Genomic DNA, 21,685 nt, shown 5'->3' with positions numbered 1-21,685 from the left:
GGAACAAAGACACTTCTGAGAGTGTGCAAAAATTCATTATGAAAATAAAAATTAATTTTTTATTTCATTGTCTGCACCGCTTATCCGATCTATCCTTGGGTCACGGGGAGCCTCGGGTTAGGGTTAGGTGTCATCAGGTGTCATCGGGCATCAAGGCAGGATACACCCTGGACGGAGTGCCAACCAATTTCAGGGCACACACACACACACTCATTCACTCACACATTAACACACTACTTGCAATTTAGAGACTCCAATCAGCCTAGAAGCATGTCTTTGGACTGTGGACTGAGGAAACTAGAGCACCTGGAGGAAACCCACCAAGCACGGGGGGAACATGCAAACTCCACACACACAGTAAAGTGGGAGCGAGACTCGAACCCAGGAGGTGTGAGGCGAACATGCTAACCACTAAGCTACCGTGCCACCCTAATAAAAATTCCTAATACAAAAAAAAAAAGGTTTCACTTTGTGCATTTTGGAACTTTATTCAAAATCTGTGCAAGTAAACACCAAAATGAATACATTTAAAAATGATATCACAATAATATTCAATATGCTGCAGTCCAAACATTTATTTTCTGTTGTTTAAAACCAAGTTAAATCCTCGAAGCATTAAAGTAATCCAGAATTGCACTGTTGCTGTACATGACTTGATTGTTTTACCGGTTTGGTTTTTCCTTTTGTAAAAAATAAAATAGAATAAAAACCAAAATAAATATATAGATTTTTTTATATGCACATCTCTTTCAAAAGTTCAGATATTTTACTCAGCAGTCTATTTCTTAGAATAAACAGACAATACATTTTTTTTTTGTAATCAGGCTTCATGACAAAATAGTTATGCTTAAGACTTGAATTCCTCCATGAGCAGTAATACGTAGGAACCTTCTCATGCATCTGCATGCAACAGGCAGCTGTGGACTGTTGAATATCTGACATAACACAACATTGTTGCAGAACAGATTATTGTCATTTTTACCAAGAGACACATGCAAAAAAGTAGGACCAAAAATAATAAAAATAAAACAAAAATGAAACAAAACCAAAGAAAAAAAACCCCTTTCTCTAATTATGTACGTATTCACACAGCCGTGCGGGCTCTTTACGAAATTCCAAAACTAAAAGGTTTCTCTTTTCAGTCATATAAAATAGCCATCTTTCATAAAGATAAAGATTACGGTATGTACATAAATAGAGTTTATAACAAGACTTTAAGATTGAGGGACAAAAATAACATGTTATAGAATATTCCCATTCGTAAAATGTAAGACCGTTATCATATACATTATCATATGTGGGGAATGAATTTGTAGCACAGTACTCCCGTAAAACACGACCATTAAAACAACACACATTCTGCACATAACTAGAACACTCTCTGCATCTCCGGCAAGCTTGATTTGTCTTCTTGTAATGCATCTGTATTGCATAATGCTAGACATATATGGCACATGCTGATGCCGATACCTATTCATATAATCAGGTTACGTTTTCTTCATTAGCTGAGCAACATGTCAAATAATTTCTAATCAGTTAATGTTTTTTTTTTTTCTTCACCATTGTCATATAGGGTATTGCGGAAATCTCTATTCTTGGCTCGGTGCAATGAAATGCTGAGTTATTTGTAAAGCACTTCACAAATTATTTAAAAATATATTTATATTTATATTTATGTATATATATATATATATATACCAAAATGAATCAAATGAACGAATAAAAAGCCACCAAATACCAAATGATACAAATCACATATCATGCACATACTATATCATGTTCTTATACTGATGAACCGATGAAAAATATGGGCTACATGAAGAACTGTGTACTTCTGTGCAGCACACCCCAAAGATCGGTTGATTAATTCATTAATTATTTCATTGAAGGAAGCTAAGGGAAGTTGTTGGGGGAAAAAACCTGTATATCCTGCAGCATAACTGACTATCAAAACTATCAAATTTCACCAATGGAGGAAGTTTGATTAGGAAATGTAGATATATTACCAGGAGCATGTCACAAACATTTCATATTTGAACAACAGGTTTAAAAATTCATATCAGAATACTAAGTATTCTTGTTATGTTTTTGAAACAAAATCATCAGGTTAAGAAATGGCAAGAAATTAAGCACTGATCTTACAGAATAGAGAGTAGACAAAAGGTTTCGTATTAACAAAGAAAATGGCAATACAGAGAAGCAAGAAGGATGAAGAACAAGAAATTTTCATTCCAAAGCAGTCTTCTTCATGACTTCTTGAGCGACCCGTTGATCCGTGGTGAGTCACTGCTATGAGTCCCGTTGTGATGTGGGTTTTGTTGCAAATGTACTTTGAGGTCAAAGGCCTCAGACTCATCTTTCTCCTTAGTCTGCACTCTACAAGGTCCTGACTTTGCTTCGAGCTCCACTCTGTCCCTAACCAAATGTGCATTGCTCCTCTGGAGCATATAATACAAAATAGGGTTAGCTTTAGTCAATCGTGGAGAATCCAGGTGGCAGTCTTGTGTTTTATCACCGTTCACAAACCCAGGTGATGCCTTCGAGTCTCTCTGTGAGACGACATCACGTTTCGACCTGGACGAATCCTGCTGAACATCCGAAAGAGACTCTACTCTGTTCGTTCCTGCTGAGGCTGAAGGTGGCTTGCCCTGGTTCAAGGTCTGCCGAAAGCTTTGATGCGCACCGTTGTTACGTGGTTCTTTGATTGTACTCCCATTTTGGACTGGGCGTTCCAGCGAACTAAATGGAGCTCTGGATTGAGACAGTTCCTTCAAACAGTTGTCTGAAAGAAGTAGCTGCTTCAGGACATTGAATCCCCCATTTTCGTTTCGTGGTGATTCACACGGTGGAAACTTAGCTGGCGGACTGTCTGCCTGTGGAGGGCTGGATGGATCACTGGATTCTTGAGTTTCTGGAATTCCAGAGGTTGAGCAATCGCTATCATCCTTTTGGCTACCAGAACTATTACACATTCTCTGCTGGGTCACTTTAACATGGTCCTCTGGGTGAACTGAAAATTTCCTCTTCTTGGGGATGGTTGGTCCTTGGTGATGTTCCATTGGTTCCTCTTTAATGCATCCCTGATTTGAGTGCTCTAAAAAGTTTGGCTTCAGGTTTCTGGGCTTCTGATGCAAGAGATGACAAAGAAGACCGTCTCTGGGGACAGCCACTGGGGAAAGTGGCTCTTGCTTTATAATTCCCTGATTGAGAGTGTGGGGACTCTGCCTACGCGATTCTGCTAATTTGTTCTGCCACTGATTCGATACTTTTTCATCATTGCACATTTCATCTTCTACAGGCTCAGTTTTGACTGCAAGATCCGTCAAGGGTCTGTCCAATGTATTGTGGGATTTGGAATTTTCTTGCTTTCCAGATTCTCCCTTTCGCTTATTGCCAACTCTTTCTTTTTGAGATTTATTCCCCAAAAGAAGCTGTAAGACCGTACGCCTTTCAAGGAGATTTTCAATCTCTGAATTATGTTGTGTAGATTCTGCCACTAGAGAGTTTACCGATTTCACATGAGGGGTGTTATTTTTCTGAACTGGTACGGCAAGCTTTTCTAACAAAGTTGAAGACTTTGAAGTTCTAAACTCTTCAGTTTGTCTTTTGACTGGAGGCAGAGGAGCCTTCGGTGTGGGGGAACTGGCAGCGTTTTGTTTTCCGCACTGAGCTAAATTTTGTAACAGTTTACTAGCACTAAAAGCTGCTTCTTTGACACTTGGACCACTTGCAAGTGGTTTATTCTTACACAGATCCAAGGGTACTGACTGTGTATGAGGAGAGTTGTACACTTTGTAAGGAGATGCACGGATGTTACAGTCTCTGCCTTGGGAAAACGTTGGCAGTAATTTAGGACTTCTGGTATTCAATCTACAATTAGGGCTAGTCTCTCTTGTATCCTTACACTGACCCGGATAAAAAAGAGTGTGATTACTTGTTGATGCACTGCTGACCTTAGGTAGGATCTTAGACTGTAAATCTGGATTATCAGGGGCTTTGTTTGTCTTCTCGGTGTGTTTTTGATCAAGGAGCAATTCCAATAGGGTAACCTTGTGGTGGGGCTTAATCTCTGAACAAGTGTGTAACTCTTTGGGTTCTGTAGGAAATTTTGCAGTTGGACTCTCTGATGTCCACCTGGTTTTCAGTGACTCTGTGACCTTGTCTAGTGCAGGTGAAGAAGAAGAAGATAGTGGTGTTGAGTTATTCACTTTGTTCTTCAAAGAGAGGTCAATAGGAGAGCAACTGGAGCGAGTACTCTCAGCATCACTGCTATCCTTTGGTAGACTGATGGAGTTTGAGTGTTCGCTGTCCGAGAACATGGGAGACCCTCGACTAGAAAAGATGTTGGTGTCCTCCTTCAGGTGATCCTGAGAAATAAGTCTCTGTGGTGTGTTGTGGCTGTTGAGAAGTTGAAGGAGCAGACTGCTGCAGTTCTGTGATGGCCTGCCATGCCTTTCAAAAGGTCTGCGCTCCCTGAAGGGATGTGTTCTCCGCACCAAACCCACCGACCTACTTTGTCCTGTACATAGGCTTTGACTTTGCCTGCTAGAGCTTGTTGGCATTTGAGAAGGTAACCCATTTTTGGTCTGTAAGGAAGCAAGTCCATCATGGTTTGTTTGAGATATTGTAGGCTGTTTCTTTTCTTGAGTTTGCTGTGTAGCAATGGCTGCAAGCCTTTCACTGGCTGATCGCCCAGCTAGTTGAGCTTTAAGTGCATGTTCTCTGGAATACTGCTGCAGATGAGCCTCACTCGAAAGCAGCAGGGCAAGCTGACTGCAGGCCACACTGGGTTTTGGCGAAGGAGCTGGACTTGACCTGATGTTTACAAGACTGGCTACAGCTTTTAGACGCTCAGTGCAATGGAGGGATTCTGATGAGGAGGATCGAACACTGCGTTGTAGCGCTCCGGGAGACTTTGATAATCTTTCCTGGCTGGGCTGCCTATGGTGGTACATCTGGCTGCTGGTATTGTTCTGCATTGTACTGTTTCCAGACAAACACAGACCAGATCCTTCAGATCCACTGCCATGCTCTGGTATCTTGTCCTCTTTATTGGGGTTACTGCTTGAACTGGATGCCTTCTGTGGTGTCAAATTTTGTTCAATCTGCTGTGACAAGGCCACATTTTGGAGTCTTGTGCTGAAATTTTGAAGCAGGCTTGCAAGCAATGTGCTCTCTCCTTTACATTGCAGTGACCCATTCAGGCCACCACAGTGTTCCTGCTTTCTCCCGTTGAGCTCAGGAGAAGGCATGGACATTTGACGCACCTGACTCTCATGTTCGGTCCAGACTTCAGAGCGAAGCAGCCGAGCTTTTTTCACATGATGTGTTGACCCTCCCTGGGGGGTTGTTTTATCCTGTTCCTGCTGAGGGCTATGCTTGGGCAATGGAAGCCCTGGTGTCTCCTTGTTTCTCTGTTCCTCGTTGCCTTTTTCAGCCTCACTTTGTTGTGTTGCTGTGGCGCTTTGTGCTCCTGCTACCCGATGCATGAGTAAGCCTTCCAGATATGTTAGAACAGCAGAATCCTGGTGTGTCTCAGGGCCAGTCTCTTCCCCATGAGTCATGTTCAATATTATGGTCCCTTCTATGGCTGGCCACCACAACAGAGAAGAAAAATGTTCTCAAAAAAGTTTCCACCAAGAGATCCAAAGACTTTTTCGCTTTACAATATAGGTTTTCAATCCACACAGGTTTTGAGAGATCAAATGCAATTCTACAGGGTATTTCCCTGTCACAGAAGATAATGTTTTTTTTTTTTTTTTTTTTTTTTTAACTATGGCAGAGATATGACCACATTCATGATGTTGTGATTCTTGTGTGTTTCCATCTTAGTGGATCTGTAACAAGTCTGCTTCTTGGGTACCAACTCAGACAACTGGTCACTCCATGATTTTCTGACCACAGGCACAGTTGGAGGTGATCCTGCATGATAAAAAAAAGAGAAAAAAAGGAAATTAATGACAAACTATCCATAGGATCTACAGGGTTCTGCACACAATACTAGATACATCTAAACAGGAATTGTTCAGTATATAAAAAATAAATAATCTCAAAATAATAAAGACAAACTATAAGTGATATTTTTCACCTCAGGTTGGCTAGCAACTGGTTGGACAAGTGCAGAAGGACATTAAGCATGAAGTCAGCCTGGAGTTAACTCACACAAAAGATTATTATCAAGGATTAGCCCTGCTCACTCCCTAAGAGGCATCTGATCAGGTCTTTCCTTCTGCAACCCTCATCCCAGCTTCTGTCAGCTTCAATACCTACTGAGAACTATATACAAGTCTTGCTTGAGTAGCTCTCACTAATAAACCTGTCCGTCCGTCCTTCCTTCCTTCCTTCCTTCCTTCCTTTCTTTCTTTCTTTCTTTCTTTCTTTCTTTCTTTCTTTCTTTCTTTCTTTCTTTCTTTCCTTCCTTCCTTCCTTCCTTCTTTCCTCCCTCCATTCCTCCTTTTCTTCCTTCCTTCCTGACTGAAACAGGACACAATGAAGAAAACCCAACAGAGGAAGTTTGGCATTGCTGGGACTTGACCTGACAGCCTTCTGATTTGTAGCACAAAGACACTGAGGCATTAATTATTTTTGTATTTTACTCTCTTTTGTAGAAAACCTGCAAACATTAGTCTTCTGAATCTTGTTAGATTTGAGAGACTTTTCCTTGTGCTGATGGATATTAAGCAAAAACAAGAAACTGCGGGAGGACTGGAGGGATAGAACTCTCGCCAAATTAATCGCACAGCTTCTGGATCCAAAATCGGCTTTATTTACAGTTTACACTTTACAGTTCGCGTTTACTCCATTTCGCATAAACATGGCGGTAGATGGATTGGCGACTGCAAAATTGCAAAAAAATAAAAAAATAACAAGCCATGACATTATCAATACTAAATGAGACCCAAGGCAAGCAATATAGCTCAGCAATCAGTGAAATGTCAGCGCTAACCACAGCTAACGCTAATTGGCACCTTTGCTGGCTTTGCTTTCCAGAGACCATAAAGGGGAAGGAGATCTCATGACCTTGTCAAGCTACTGCTCCATGAAGCAATGGTGGCAAGTGAGAAACCCACTAACAGCCTTGAAAAACAGACCTCTGGCATCTGATTGAAAGCACAGATGAGCTTCTTCACAAAGTATGACGTTCAATGATTTCAATTTTTAATGTACCTCTAATCTGTAATCTAAAGCCTCAAGGTTTCATCCTGGACTTGAAGCAGTTCGAGTTGAAAAACAAATCTTGGATTTGAGCCAAAGATAAATGTCTTTTTATTGATTAAAACAACAGAGTGTCAAAACACTGCTGCTAGTTATGGAAAGGGGGAGTTAATCAATTATTTAAAAAAAAAAATTCCATTTTTGTCAACTGGCTTCTTTATGATTTTAAAACAATGTGGACGAGTGAAATACTCACATTATTCACACACATTCATGTAATTATAACAAACCCAGGACTAACAGCAGGGTCCCTTTGGGGCTTAGCTTTGATTATAGTATATTTTAAATCACATCTTTCCAAGAATCGTACAACACTTTCCAGCCACATTAAAGTAGAAAACTGTAAATTCTGTTAAAAAATGTAAAAAGACTGACAAGAATGAAGATTTTACAGCATCCACAGTACTACAGTTTAACATGCTGTCCTTATACCTACTGATATTCAAACAAAAATGGGTTTATATTTTGAGCAAACACAAGCGAGTATGTTCAATAGAAAAGATCAGTAATACCAAACTAAAATAATAACCGCAGTAACAGTCTGAGTTGGTCAAATTTTTTGTAAGAAATGGGCGAGATGGGTCAAGAGTGTCTGCGGGAACATGTCAGAACTCCTTCGGGAGTGGGAAGGAGTAGGATTAAACTTCAAGACGGATATATTTAGCCAGCTTTGATGGCTCTGCTGCACAATGAAGTATAACACACACACAATCTGATATATTTTGGCACACAAATGTAAAGTACATGAAAATAACGTTGTAACCTGACAAACAGCAGGCAGAACCTTTTATTTGATGAATAAATTAATGTTCTTTGCTTAATTAAGGCAAAATATAGACAGTATAACCCTTATGTATGGATGCTAGATGATATAATTGGACATATACGAGTATATAACGAAGTATTAATTATGCATTCTTTATACATACAAAAAGAAAGCACTAATCTTGGTTCCTGAGTGAGCTGGCTCCTAGTTAAATAGCAAAGACTAGCACTCAGGTTTTTGTCAACATTTATAAATCAGGCATTTTAAGATCAGAATTAACACAAAAGGAGAATCCATAGAAAAAACCGAAATGTAACTGACACCAGAGAGAGATCATGAGTATGACTGAGCTGTGGTTATGCTACGAGTCTAAGAATCTTTAAAATCCTGGTTATTTATGACCCTGTATCGGCTGTTCTATTCAGGTCTACAGCGTCATTACATTATCACCATAAGAGATGAGTGAAGACACGCCTGAACATGTATCCTGGGGGAAAAAAAAAATCCCTGCGAAATGAGCAGCCTGATATTAATGGAAAGAGCCTGATATCCGGAGTGGATCCTTCATTTGTCAAGAGCAAGGTTGAAGATTAATTGACCCCGGGAAAAAAATACCACATAATAAATTATGTCCACGGTCCAAAAATTGTATTCCATTTATGCTATTTAAAATGCATGATGAGGCAAAAGAGGCAGAACTCGCTCCTGTTTGAAGTCAAGGTCATTCCCTGAGCCAGGACTGTTGGAGTTGATGCAACAGCTGGCGTCCATACAAAGCATTAGGCCCTAATAAAAAGTGACAAACCTGCCCTTGCTTTTGCGCATACACATCCAACATCTGACAACTCTTTGCAGCGCAGATGTGGCCTCAGCATTAAACGGCGGCTCAAGGTTAGCACGGCTCGACACCGACACAGCAAGCGCGCTGCTTAAGCTCTGCTTGCACGCTGGAGCTGCAACAACACATTCCTAAGATAACGTTTCATGACTCAGTCAATCATGGCACCTCTCAAACTGGGTCACTGTGACCTACTTCTAAAGAAGCATGACGGGCATCACATGCTGCCATTTTCCAGCTGGAGTCCCTCATTAGTGCTCCACCAATCAGGCTGGAGTTAAAGGCATTAGTTTGACCTACATTGCTCATCCAAAACGGAGGAATGTGCACACGGCTCGAGTGAAATAAACAGCACTGTTTTCAGAGTTAGTGTCAGGAATTACAGCGTGACCTTAAAGCGACGGAGTATTGCTAACGGCAGATAAGCTTAGTTTATCTGACATACGAGAAATAAAACACGACAGGGTGCGTTGTTTTGGGAAAATAATCAACAAACCGGTGACTTAAAGAATTGGTGATGCCTTGAAGTTCATGAACAGGCTACATCTGCTGGGCTTTATTCCTTTTATACAACAATTTACCAACAATTAAAATTTTATTCTTTAGTAAACAACAACATACTTTGTAACCTTCACGAAATATTTTTTATAGTTATTTTGTTAGTTATTGTTTTGTATTACAGCAGCCCTCTTCTCTCCTAAAAATGAACACACAGCTTGAAATGTCAATACTTAATATCCATTTCTAACTCATACCCTGGCTTACAAACTTCCTGTAAAGTCATCCTGTCAGTCAGAGTTAGTTCTGTCATATCTGAATAAATACATCCATCCATTTTCTATACCCTGTCATTAGGGTCACAGGGATCTGCTGGAGCCTATCCCAGCACACATTAGGCAAAAGGCAGGGGTACACCCTGGATAGGTCACCAGTCCATCACAGGGCCACACATATAGACAGCCATCCACACACACTCACTCCTATGGGCAATTTAGAATTAGCAATCAACCTAATGTACATGTTTTTGGACTGTGGGAGGAAACCAGAGTACCTGGAGTAAACCCACGCAGGGATGGGGAAAACATGCAAAGTCCACACAGAAAGGCCCCTGCCTGTTCGAACCCAGGATTCGAACCCAGCACCTTCTTGCTGCCACCATGCAGAAAGTCTTCTCCAGGCTGACTTACATTTGTCTAAATTTTTAATACAACTGAGGGTTAAGTGCTGTGTTTAGGGGCCCAGCAGCAGTAGCTTGGTGGACGTTCCAAATTCACAACCTCCTGATCGTTAGTCCAACACCTTAGCCACTGAGCTAGCACTTCTCTTTTTCTTTGTGTTTGTGTTTCTTTGCTCCCCCGTGCTTCAAAAGTTGTCAGCATGGATTTTTCCGATAATGTTCCGGTGTGTGTTCGCGTGATACGAAGTCACAGGATAGAGTTGACTCAAAATAAAAATAAAAAAAACTAATTCACATTGAATACTTTCTATAAGTCGAAGCTAAATACTGCACGATAACAGCTGAGATGCAGGATAAGCAAAATATTTTCAGCTAAATCGTAATTGTCTGTGGAAAATGGCTCGGTTTCCTTAGCTGCAGGAATCAGAGCGGGATATTATCCGCTGATAATTTCACAGATCTGCGCTAAGACATTAAGACTAGAGGGTTATGTGCTAGGACTGCTAGGAGCGGCTCTGAGAAACACAATTACTGACCTGCCATAGAGAACACTGGAGAAAGATGTAATAACATCAACAATGAACAGAACTCTCTGTGGATTGCGGTGGGAAAATACAGTGTTATAAATAAAATATAACTATACCCTGTGAAAACATCCATAAGACAGCAACTAGGGTGTATTAGCGAGAATCATTAACATGAACGACCTCTGAAAAAAATCCCGATAATAGTCTCTGACAATGTGCAAACAATAAAATACAGTGTATTTATCCCCTCTGTCATTAACCAGAGCCATTACAGCCTAATAAACGCCAGGATAGTTGTTATTGTTATTGGCTCAACGTGATGTAATCAGACGCAAGACGACTCCGAGCCGACAAAATATCGACTGCTTCAATATTTCCAGTCCATATTATTGGTCACTGTGGGAATCTTATGCCAAGCTGCAAGCTTAATAGCCTAATAGGGACAATTCAGTCTTTCATAAACACAAGCACTTAAGATACTTTTTGCTGGTGTTTAAAAAGATATACAAATAAGATCTGAGCTGACAAAAAAAATAAAAAATCCCAGTGTCGCTATTTACTGTAAAAGAAGATAGCGATCAGATCGTCGTATAGACGTCCCACCGGGTTTAATCAAAGGCTTTGAGCTCGCTGAGTTCAAATCTGCTCATGTCATCAGCTACTTCCTCTCTCTATGCTTTAGACAAACACTGTAAACACTGCTGTTGCCTCTGCGAAGATGACTTTCACGATTCAAGCACACTTTAAATATATAGCATGCCTTAATACTGTACAGTAAAATACTATATATAGAGTGTGGGCTGAGATTTCTACTCAGTCTTATGACATTAACGATGACAAACAGCTGAATAAAGGGTTTATGCTCTACAGCTCTAATTGTGCTGTTTCTAGAAATACAGATTCCTATATAACTGATTCCAGAAACCGAAGGTAAAGTCATATAAAGTATGAAACATAATCCAGCCTGAGCGTTCTGTCTGTTTTCATCTGATTGGAGTAGGAAGAAAACCTGGAGGCATAAAATATGTGTGGATTTAATGGGATGGATTTTTGTGCCACAAATAAACGTCTTCCATACAAAATAAATAAATAAAATAAAAAATAATTCACATTTAATCTAATTCAGAGTAACATTAATTAATTAAATTTAATTAATTTATAAATTAATTAAATTTAATTAATGAAATAAATAAATAAACTAATTAATTAATTTGTTTGTTTACTTTTATTATTTATTTTTTAAATTTACATTACATCCGAGTGCTTCAGAAAAGCGGTTTGATCAGTGATATTTCAGACAGAAATAATCAGGTTTTTTGGTGAGTTTGACTTAACCAAACTTGTCGACACAGGTGATTAAAATTTTTATTTAATTATTCTTATTATTTTTAATCTGATGTTTGTCAACCTTCATGATTTTTCAAAATGAAAAAAAAAAGATTATAAATTGAATGAATGAATTATTAAAATGAATTATAATTTCAATTTCTACCCACCTGTGGGGGCGGGGCTAATTTCTAAGGCTAGAAAAATATACACAACAGGTTTAAAAATGTTCAACTTTTTAGATAGATCCCTTGCATGGAACTACAGTGAGACAGCCATCTTAAGAAATATTTGAAATGATATCATTTTAGAAATGATAAAATAAGAAATAAATATTTTTATAGATCAGAAACATAACTTTTAATGAATCACAAGAGGGTGGCCTTAATTCTAATATAATATAAACATATTACATTAGAATTAAGACTAATGTAATTTTTTATAATATAGTATATTAAAAATATTATTCTATTTTATATAATTGATATATATATATATATATATATATATATATATATATATATATATATATATATATAATAAAAAGTAAAAAAATAATGTCATATAATAATAATAATAATAATAATAATAATAATAATAATAATAATAATAATATGGTTAAACGGTATTTACTAAAAATTACAAAATATTTCATTTTTATATATAAATATTATTGGAAAGTAAACAGGACACTTCTGTAACTTGCATCAGTTTCTCATCCAGATGTTCAAACACTTTTTTCTAGGCACTTTAACGTATTAGTTTTTTCTTTGCTGTATTTCTGCCTGTTCCATCTACACCATTCGAGTTGAGTCTCATTTCTGGGCCTGTAGAATGTAATAAAGCTTTACATTTACAAAATATTAAAATCTATAACATGACAATGTTCCTGAGTCAGTCTTCTTAAGTTATCTTTGAAATTCTGAGAAGTCTGAACACACTACTAAAGTCAATTGTATTATTGACTAAAGTCAATTGCGAATTGCGACACCCAACTGGAGAAATGAAAGAAATGCACACCTTTTTGTTTCTGTTAGGGTTCATATCTGGCCCTGAAAAATGTAAACCGCTTTAGATTTTACATATTAAAGTCAGTCTGTAACTAAAAGCACACCTTCAGCCAGACATCAAATCAAATCATATTTATTCTAGCCTCAAATTAATTATGTGGTGTTTTGAATCTACACATGCTCACAATTAGGGGTGGAGCTTATTTCTGGGCCGGAAAAAAATAGCAACAGCGGCTTTACGTGATCAAATTCGGTAGACGGATAAAATGTGATTTAATAAGTCAGCTTAGAAATGATGTATTAGAGTTCCAGACAATTTTAAAAGGTATAAAGAACACACACCTCACCTCACCTTTAAGTAGATATATGACACCAAACAATAAAAGCTAATTCTCCCCGAATGTAAAAAAGCAGACTTTTGTAACTCGTGTCAGTTCCTCAGCCAGACGTTCAATCATCCCAACACCAAGTATAGAGACCTACCATGATGCTGAGCGCCGATGCCAAGAACAGGTACAGTGTGGTAATCAATTTGCTCTGCAGGCTGGAAGGCAGGTCTGAATACTAATGTCTGCACAGCACCCCCTCTCCCTCCCTCTCCCTCACTTCAACACTCCACTCCTCTCCTCTCTTTCTCTCCCTCTCTCTGTACTTCCTCTTTTTTTCCCCCTTCCTGTCTTCCTTTCTGGGCTTGACACCTCAATGTGCCCCGATCCAGAGCGGTAGCCAAAGGGCAAGAGCTCGTCCTCTGTGCAGATAACCACTGCCACTAATCAAGTGTGTGTACGTGTGTGTGTGCGCGTGCTACAGTATGGGATTAGAGGGCTTGCTCAGTGCAACTCAGCACAGAACAGCGGCTAAGTGCTCGCACAACAAGGTCACCATTAAACCTGCAGTAACCCTGCTACTGCGTCCCGTCTCCTGCCCACACACACACACACACACACACACATACACACACACTGATCCTAACCCTCATTTCACTTTTTCAAGTGCACACAAATCTCCGCCGCCAATCTCCGCCGGGTGAGGATAATTCATCATATTTTACTAGTGACGGCTTTCCACCTCGGCTGAATGATATTGAATCCTGGCACGGTGACAAGAGCGAGGCGCAGGCGGGTTCCTCTCCGCCTCTGAGGATGCTCCACTGCGTCGCTACGCACTCACATTTATACCGGTGAAGTGTGTGACTCTGTTTCTGTGTGTGTGTGTGTATGGAATACAGCAAGTCTGAAAGGTGGACTATAGCTGTTTCACTCTGCTCAGGGATGAAAGCTTAAGCCATGCCGAGATGCTTGAGCGGACGCGAGCGTTGTTGCCCAAGTTCGCCCTGCAGCACTTCTCTATTTTTTTCTTCTCTTGTACAGAAAGAGAACCAAGTGCAACCTGCAAGCTGGCTCGATAAAGCGCATGAAATAGCGTTCTTCTGTTTACTGTGAAAACTAAACCACATCATCATCATCAACAACTGGAGTTTTTATTTTATTCTTATTTTTTTTAGAATTTCCGGAAGCATTCAGCTTATAAATTGAACAAATATTTAAACAATTCCTTTTTGTAAAAAACGTACTCGCTAATTATCTTTGACAATGTCTGGTGAAGTTACTAAGCATTTTATCCCTCTTACGCCACGGCAATTACAATATTTATTAATAAACGAACAGCACTCCATACTTTTTACTCATGTTGCTGCGGCCGCCATGAACCAAGCTAATTCTTTCAACAGCTACTCTTTTTTCTCTCTTCAAGTTAAAAAATATTGATAAATGTGACTAAAAACTTCGAATAGGATTACAAAATACGAACTTCACTTTTCCACTGACACTGGAGACTCCGTCCAAAAGAAAAAATCGACTAACGATGTTTTTAATCAGTGTGTCCGAGGCAAATCCCCCGTGTAAGAACGTTCTAGAGCAAGCACTTAAATATAAATCAGTGATTTGCCTTAATCAAAGCAAATCCCAGTCAAGAATTCAACAGCGCTGTGGAATAATCGTCTTTTTGCCATGGAACTGGGACATCATTTTTAAAAATGTATAACAGACATGCATTTTTCAGACACACATTTTTTTGTGGACATCAAGAGACATGCGGGTCACTGGCGTTGGTCTTCTAAACATAGAAACCGGAATATTAAACATTGAAATGTTTTTTTTTTTTCTGCTTATGAATATGTAAATACGATTGCCCTACATTGTCTGTTATTCCACTATGTAAAGAATATAAAGTCTAGTTCACAAGACGTGGTTTGATAGCAGATGGAAATACAATGTCCTTATTCTGTCAATAAGGACACAGCTAGAGCAATAAAGGGTTACTGAGTACATAATGAGCATCATTATCACTCCCAGACAGAAGGATTTGACCTCCATGATGCTGTTTCCTACTCAGCAGGAGGGTGCTGGTGAGGAAACAGAGACTGACAGAGAAAAAGAAAGAGAGAGAGAGAGAGAGAGAGAGAGAGGGGAGAAAACGACATGCAAATGAGATCGAGTGAAAACAAACGACTCAGAAATCAACCGCATTGAAAATTTCATTCTCTCCGGTCCAGAAAGAGAAGAAAGAAAGAAAACTAGGACATAAAAACATTTCAGTGTGTCACGTGACCTTGACACGTTGACATCAAGTGACACTTTTTCACCAGCCACCTGGCTGATCTTCCACCTTCTCGCGACCTCATCCTCCAGTGACCTGAAATGCCATGCCAAGCCCCTCCTCCCCTTCACCCGACAGGCCCCTCCCCTAGCTCTGGGAAGGTCGAACAGGTCAGCGTGTCCTCATCTGTAATCCGCTGCCATTCGTCAGCAGCCGAGGCCGGGGGAGGCAGCCTCACGACGGACGGAGGGAGAATGCCCAATTAGGCAGCTGTCACACAAAGCGGGGGCTGCAGAAAGTCAGCAATAGAGATAGGGAGGTAGAAAGGAAAAAAAAAAAAAAACATTCCCTGCTCTCTGCTGAAAGGATGAGCAGCTGTTAGTGCCAATAGCAGCGTTATTATGTTAACCATTTCCACCCGAAAGGGCATGCAGAGAGCGCGAGGTGGCTGCGGTCACCTCTACTTTATCTGGCTCGTAACAAAATATTACAACCGGTGTCATGCTCAGCAGCTCAGGAACCTGGCTCGGCTACTAGCACCTCGAGTTGGGATCGTGCCGGAAATGCGGCCGTGTGTATTTTTCGCGCGTGGACCTTTTCATGTCAATTAGCCTCACCAGAGAGATAGCAGGGCCTGGGAAAAGAGTGCAGCATCTCCACCAAAAACAGCTAACCCTCTGAAAGTTTATATTAATGCACTGTTTTTGATAGGATATTCTATGCAACTCATTTACAGGAATTTATATGAGGGAAGGAAGGAACGCACTGACACTGGGAGTCTACAGAGTCAGTGTGTTTAAGACTCAGGAACTTCAAGAGAGAGATGGAGAGAAAAAGAGAGAGAGGGAAAAAACAGAGGCTGGTGTCTGTTTATAGCTGCTATAGTGTAAGTGAGAACAGGAAGTAACTTTAATTATTCTAAATACATACTTCACGTTAAGTTTCACTTCAGTTTAACTTCACGTAATTGCAGTTAAACAACACTTTATTTATCGTTGTAGCTCTTATAGAAAGCTGTAGCTAATCACAGCTGCGTTGATGTTCGGTGTAATCGAACAACTGTGAGTGTGAAATATCAGCACTTCAGTTCTATAAAAAAGAAATTAATATCTTTTTTGGATTTATGGCCAAATAATGTGTTCCATAGTAGCTACAAGAAATCGGTGGCCCTTCTTGCTTTTCATCTTCATTTCCATATTTTAATTGGAACATTTATTCATTACCATAGTAACCATTTCCAACTAGAAAGTGGAATTTTACGCTGGGATCGAGCATAGTGTTACACACAGTCATACAAATACAAGCACTCTCGGAATTGGAACGCTGATCGACCGATCACGTTAGAGGAACGGTTGTGTAATGGAAATGAATCTGGGTAGGAAGAGTACCTCGGCTTCATCACATGGCACCTATGACACAATTCCCGATTACATGAAACCATTCACAACATTGCTGTACATTTCCAAGCCTTTCTTTCACTGTCACAATCCCTCCTGTTTCTTCGCCATCCCCGGAAACAGCCGGCAAACTACAGTTACCGAATATTACAAGTTTAATCAGAGATAAATGAGGCCCTGGAAGGGAGAGGGAGCTGACTGCGGGTTGAATAATCTCCCCATTCTTAATTAAATGACTGAAGAAAAGCCAGCACATTAAAGGAAAGAGAGCGCCTGGGTCCCCTGCCTTCTCCCTAGATGGGAGCGAAGTTAATAAGACAGTGAAGCCTCCGCAGTCATCAAGAGCCAAAATCAGGCGCCGGAAGAACAGAGAGTTTTCAAGGATGTGACCGAGCTCTGACAGAATAGGGCTGAAGGCGAGTTAGATAACGCCACTACTGTGAGACTCAACCAGAAAGCGCCACTTTAATATCAAATCAGAGACAACAAGCAGAAGTCTGATCATTCGCAGTGTGAAGTTTTTAATGATAAACGACACAACTCGGATGAATCGCGGGATTATTTTCGGTTTTAATTACAGAAAAATTGTGTGGCGTTCGTGAGTAAATAAAAAACGCAGTCGTTAAAGACCCTTCAATTTATTAAAGAAACACTCTGGTAAAAGGAGATCTTTATCTTCTTTGTTTAATTGAAGCACTAACAAGCTGCAAGGACAGCAAAGTTTTCAACCCAACCACACAAAAAGAACTGAAACCTAACCAAAAAAAAAGGCTTTGGAAAAGGAAAAAGCAATTTTTCTTCTTCTTTTTTTTTTTATCTCCGCCTCAGTAAGAAGGTCACACATCTCTGATTTACATTATCACCAATATGCCTTATTATCTATTCCTTAATCCACTTGAAACGCTCGTGTACATCACAGATACACCGTCCGCACTTACACTTTCCTTTTGTTTGCCGCAGCCTGTTGTTTGAGGAAATTGATTAGATTTAATTTGGATAATTCGCAAGCTAAGCAGACACAGACTGGATTTAAAGCAGCCACAAAAATACTCAGCCATCCATGAAAGAAAAAACATGACCCTGGCAAACCCTGAACGCAGCATGAACCTTCATGTCTTACATACTGCTCAGATATGATTTGGTGTGTTTTGCTACAGACTCTCTTAGCATTCCAGAAAAAAAAAAGAATCAAGATTTTGTTTGCACTTGTAGCTTTACACTTGATGTGAGCTTGAAGGTGGACGTTAAACAGCAGGCCCACAACCTTCACAAAATTCACAGAGTGTAGAAGGTATGGGGTATCAATAATTAGCGTGAGGGTTACATGATAAAAGTATAAACTCAAATCACAACCTAATTTAGTTAGTGATGGCAATTTAATGCCTCTTTCACTAAGGAACCAAGTGGAAAAAATATTAGCAAAGATTAACTAGCAACAGTCTTAGCCTCCTGGTGGTCCGGCGTCAGGATCCTGCGCTCTCTTTTCCGAGGCTGGGTTCGATTCCCAGGCACTGAAGAGTTAACTTTCAGTGCTGATCCCAAGCCTGGATTAAATGGGAGGGTTTTCGTTAGGAAGGTCATCTGGTGTTAACCCTGCACCAAATCGAAACTTGTGGACCAAGTGATCCGCTGTGGCAACCCTGAACAGGCAGCAGCCGAAAGAACAACAATAACAGCTAGCAACAAAAACTAACAGAATACAAACTAGGTGAACACTACATTTACAACTGACAGACGCCCTTATCCAGAGCGACTTACAATTTAACTCATTTCATACAACGGATAGTTAAGGGCCTTGTTAAGAGGCCCAGTACAGCTAGGTGGACCTGGGCTTCAAACTCACAATCTTCTGATCGGTAGTCCAACACCTTAAACCACTAAGCTAACCACATCCCTACCACAATGCTAATAGCTAGCTTTGACAATACAAACTGCTGTGATGAACCCAAAGTGTATGCAGTAGCTGAATAGATTACAGTGATGGGTATAAGGTCTAATTCTCACCGTTATGTCTGTTTAGATTTGTTCCCAAACCTTTTAAAGCTAAAAATTCTCCTTACAAAATAAATCAGTTCTAAAGAAACGTACAGATGGAGTTTGCAAATGTAGCAACTAGAAATTAGAGATACAGTAAAAAAGCAATGCTACTCTTCTAAATCAGATATATTCTTCCCTGCTTATATTTTTTCCCCTAGACTAGCCGAGTCCTTTAGGCACATCTAGCATGAGAGGAAATATCCTTCAATATGCAGTTTGATCTTTTAGCTAAAAATGTGTCAAACATTTCAGATGTTTCTGTGCCATCGCTTAATACCGGATTTAATAAGACATGCAAATTTAAAGGGCTTTAATTCATCTGGGGCTCTCAAATATTTGCCTTGACAACGACATACATCTTGTTTCTAGTTTCAGGGAATTCCATGTGGGAAGAAAGCTCAGATTCGGGTACTGAAAGTAAACGTGTAGACGGCTTGTTTTTGTCAGTTCCTCTTTTTTTTTTTCAGCTCATAAAGTAGCATGAATAATAAAGCACACGTCCGAGCGTCTGCTAACTTAAAAGGTGACATCTGTTAAAAATCACAGACACGTACGACATACTGTAGCATTAGTGTGTAAACGATTTGTTCGCCTCTTGGGGAGAGTTAGAACCAAAATACATTACAAAATAGCAGCAAACAGGTCGTACAATTAGGGATTAACGAGCTTTTATTTTTTAATTATTTGCTTTTAAGCAGACAAACTGAAACAGTAAGAATTTGGGTCACTGCCATGTAATACACACGTGTCGGCTTTTCTCTATTTGTAAGGACCTTCCAATGTCAGAATACTTTCTGCAGCTAATCAAGAGACTGCAACTAACTTAGTCTCCAAAAGTAACCAAAAGTGCTTTTTGCTTAAAAAATAAAATAAAAATAAAAAAACAACTTTTTCTGAGGACGTTTGAGAATATCCTGGTAATGGGGGACCGATTCGGTCCTTATTAAAACACAAAGTGCTCAAAAAAGTTATATTTTAACTCTGAGTACTGAAACTGGAGACTCCTTCTCTAAACTTTAGATAAATATCTCTTATAGAAAACTTACTATTGATTTTTGTTTAATAACAGCACCTTTAAAAATCTGTATATCTGTATATTATATGATCTGTATATCTGTATATCTTAGATTATATGAATGAGCAGTTACTATAGAAACGATAACATCACAACAAGTGCATTATTATAAACCTATGCCTTGGAGCAGAATGCATGGTTATTAATCATACAAACAGATAATCAGCCTGTATTTGATCCGAAACAGTTATAATCAGCTAGAAGTCGACACACAAACACACAAATGGTGGATTCCTGTCTTCATGAGGACCTTCAGTTGATTTGCTGACTGATGAAACAAATTAATATCATACCTTTAACTAAAATATCACCCAAGCTTTAACCTCAGTGACTGAAAGGGAATATGCCTAGCTCTTTTAGTTTTGTAAATAAAAGCTTTAAAGTGTAATGGTTTTATGAGGACATTTGACATGATCCTGCATTATGAGGACCTATGGTGTTTTTTTGTCCTAGCCTAAAAGGGCTAAATATGTGTATGTACACCCCCACACACAAAGAGTGCACACAAAAGTTCTCAGGACCATATCTGGCATCTTGAACCTGGATATAATTTTTATTTAATATGATTTAAATAGCAATTGACAACGACAGTGTGTGCATTTTTTTGCACAATTTGGCATGCCTCTTACATTTAATTAGCAAAAAAAACTTTTATCACCATCAAACAGCCAGGTTGTCCGTGTAATATTCACAACCTAGCTAGCATCCGTTAAAGTTCAACCATTACATAAGATTCGATACGGTGCATTTCCATTATGAATGTCTAAATTCATATATCTAGCTGTTACGGATATAACTAAACTCAATATGTGGTAATACAGTTAGATTCGATTTCTCAAAATCCCATTTAACTCATTTTACACTTACGACTAATGCTCTACCCTTCACCTTCATGACTCCATTATCAGAGTTAGCATGTAGCCAGAACCGTTGACTAGCGCTGAGTGTTGATCCTCATGGGTGGGTTCCCATTTCCTACCCTGGCCTTCTCATGGTGTCTCTGTACTGCTTTCCTGTCCTAGAAGAGCTGACTGTACACTTCTCCGTGCTTTGACTTTAAATAATAATAAGCACTTTTGAAGGACTTAAAAAAGACAAAAGTAATGAACGCATCTCGGCAGAGGTAACTCAGCCCTCGCCATAGACGGATGGGCAGGACGAGGCCTTGCAGTGGCAGTGCTCGCTCTCACCAACGCTAATTAGCACAAATGAAGCAGGATTAAGAAGTTAATGGGGGGGAAATGGCACGACTCGCAAAGCTAAACGAGTCAGCAAACTTTAGGGGGTCGTCTCCTCGAGCGGTGTTTACACTATCGCAGTCCCGCTCGGTCATTTTGTCTGGCTTTAAACGTGTCCTATCGGGTGTATTCTACCACCTTTGTCCTGAGTTATGTGTACTCAGTGTAATTCAGAGAGAATGATTCCACTCTACACAAATATACAAAAAAAATATATATATATATATATGTAATATTTCATTCAAATTACAACAAAAACATTTACAAAACATTGTCTTCGAACCTCATATACCTGCTTGTAATGAGAAGGTTAAGGAATAGATCTGAGCAAACTTGAGCGGTTCTGCTCCAGCTATGGGTGGAGCTTATTTCTGGGCCAGAAAAAAAAAAAAATGCAATTATGGTTGAAATTTGATGAATATTACACGCCTGGGGACACTTTAAAAAATGGTCATCGGTAGATACTTCCTGCATTTGTATC

At 39.5% G+C, this 21,685-nt stretch overlaps 1 protein-coding gene across 6 annotated transcripts in view; it reads right to left on the bottom strand.

Annotated features, from left to right (window-relative positions):
• Positions 1 to 472: 472 nt before the first annotated feature.
• Positions 473 to 21,685, bottom strand: part of nrip1a (nuclear receptor interacting protein 1a) — a 57,628-nt gene continuing 36,415 nt past the window's right edge. For all 6 annotated transcript variants that reach the window (XM_058413312.1, XM_058413310.1, XM_058413308.1 and 3 more), the window contains one exon: positions 473 to 5,922. In XM_058413312.1, the coding sequence (XP_058269295.1) occupies positions 2,247 to 5,564 (3,318 nt within the window). In that variant the 5' untranslated portion in view covers positions 5,565 to 5,922 and the 3' untranslated portion in view covers positions 473 to 2,246. The remainder of the gene's footprint in view (positions 5,923 to 21,685) is intronic.

Source organism: Hemibagrus wyckioides, linkage group LG17, assembly GCF_019097595.1.
Source record: "Hemibagrus wyckioides isolate EC202008001 linkage group LG17, SWU_Hwy_1.0, whole genome shotgun sequence".
Classification (NCBI taxonomy): Eukaryota; Metazoa; Chordata; class Actinopteri; order Siluriformes; family Bagridae; genus Hemibagrus; species Hemibagrus wyckioides.
The sequence above is the reverse complement of the archived record's forward strand: the minus strand, read 5'-3'. Positions and strand labels throughout refer to the sequence as shown.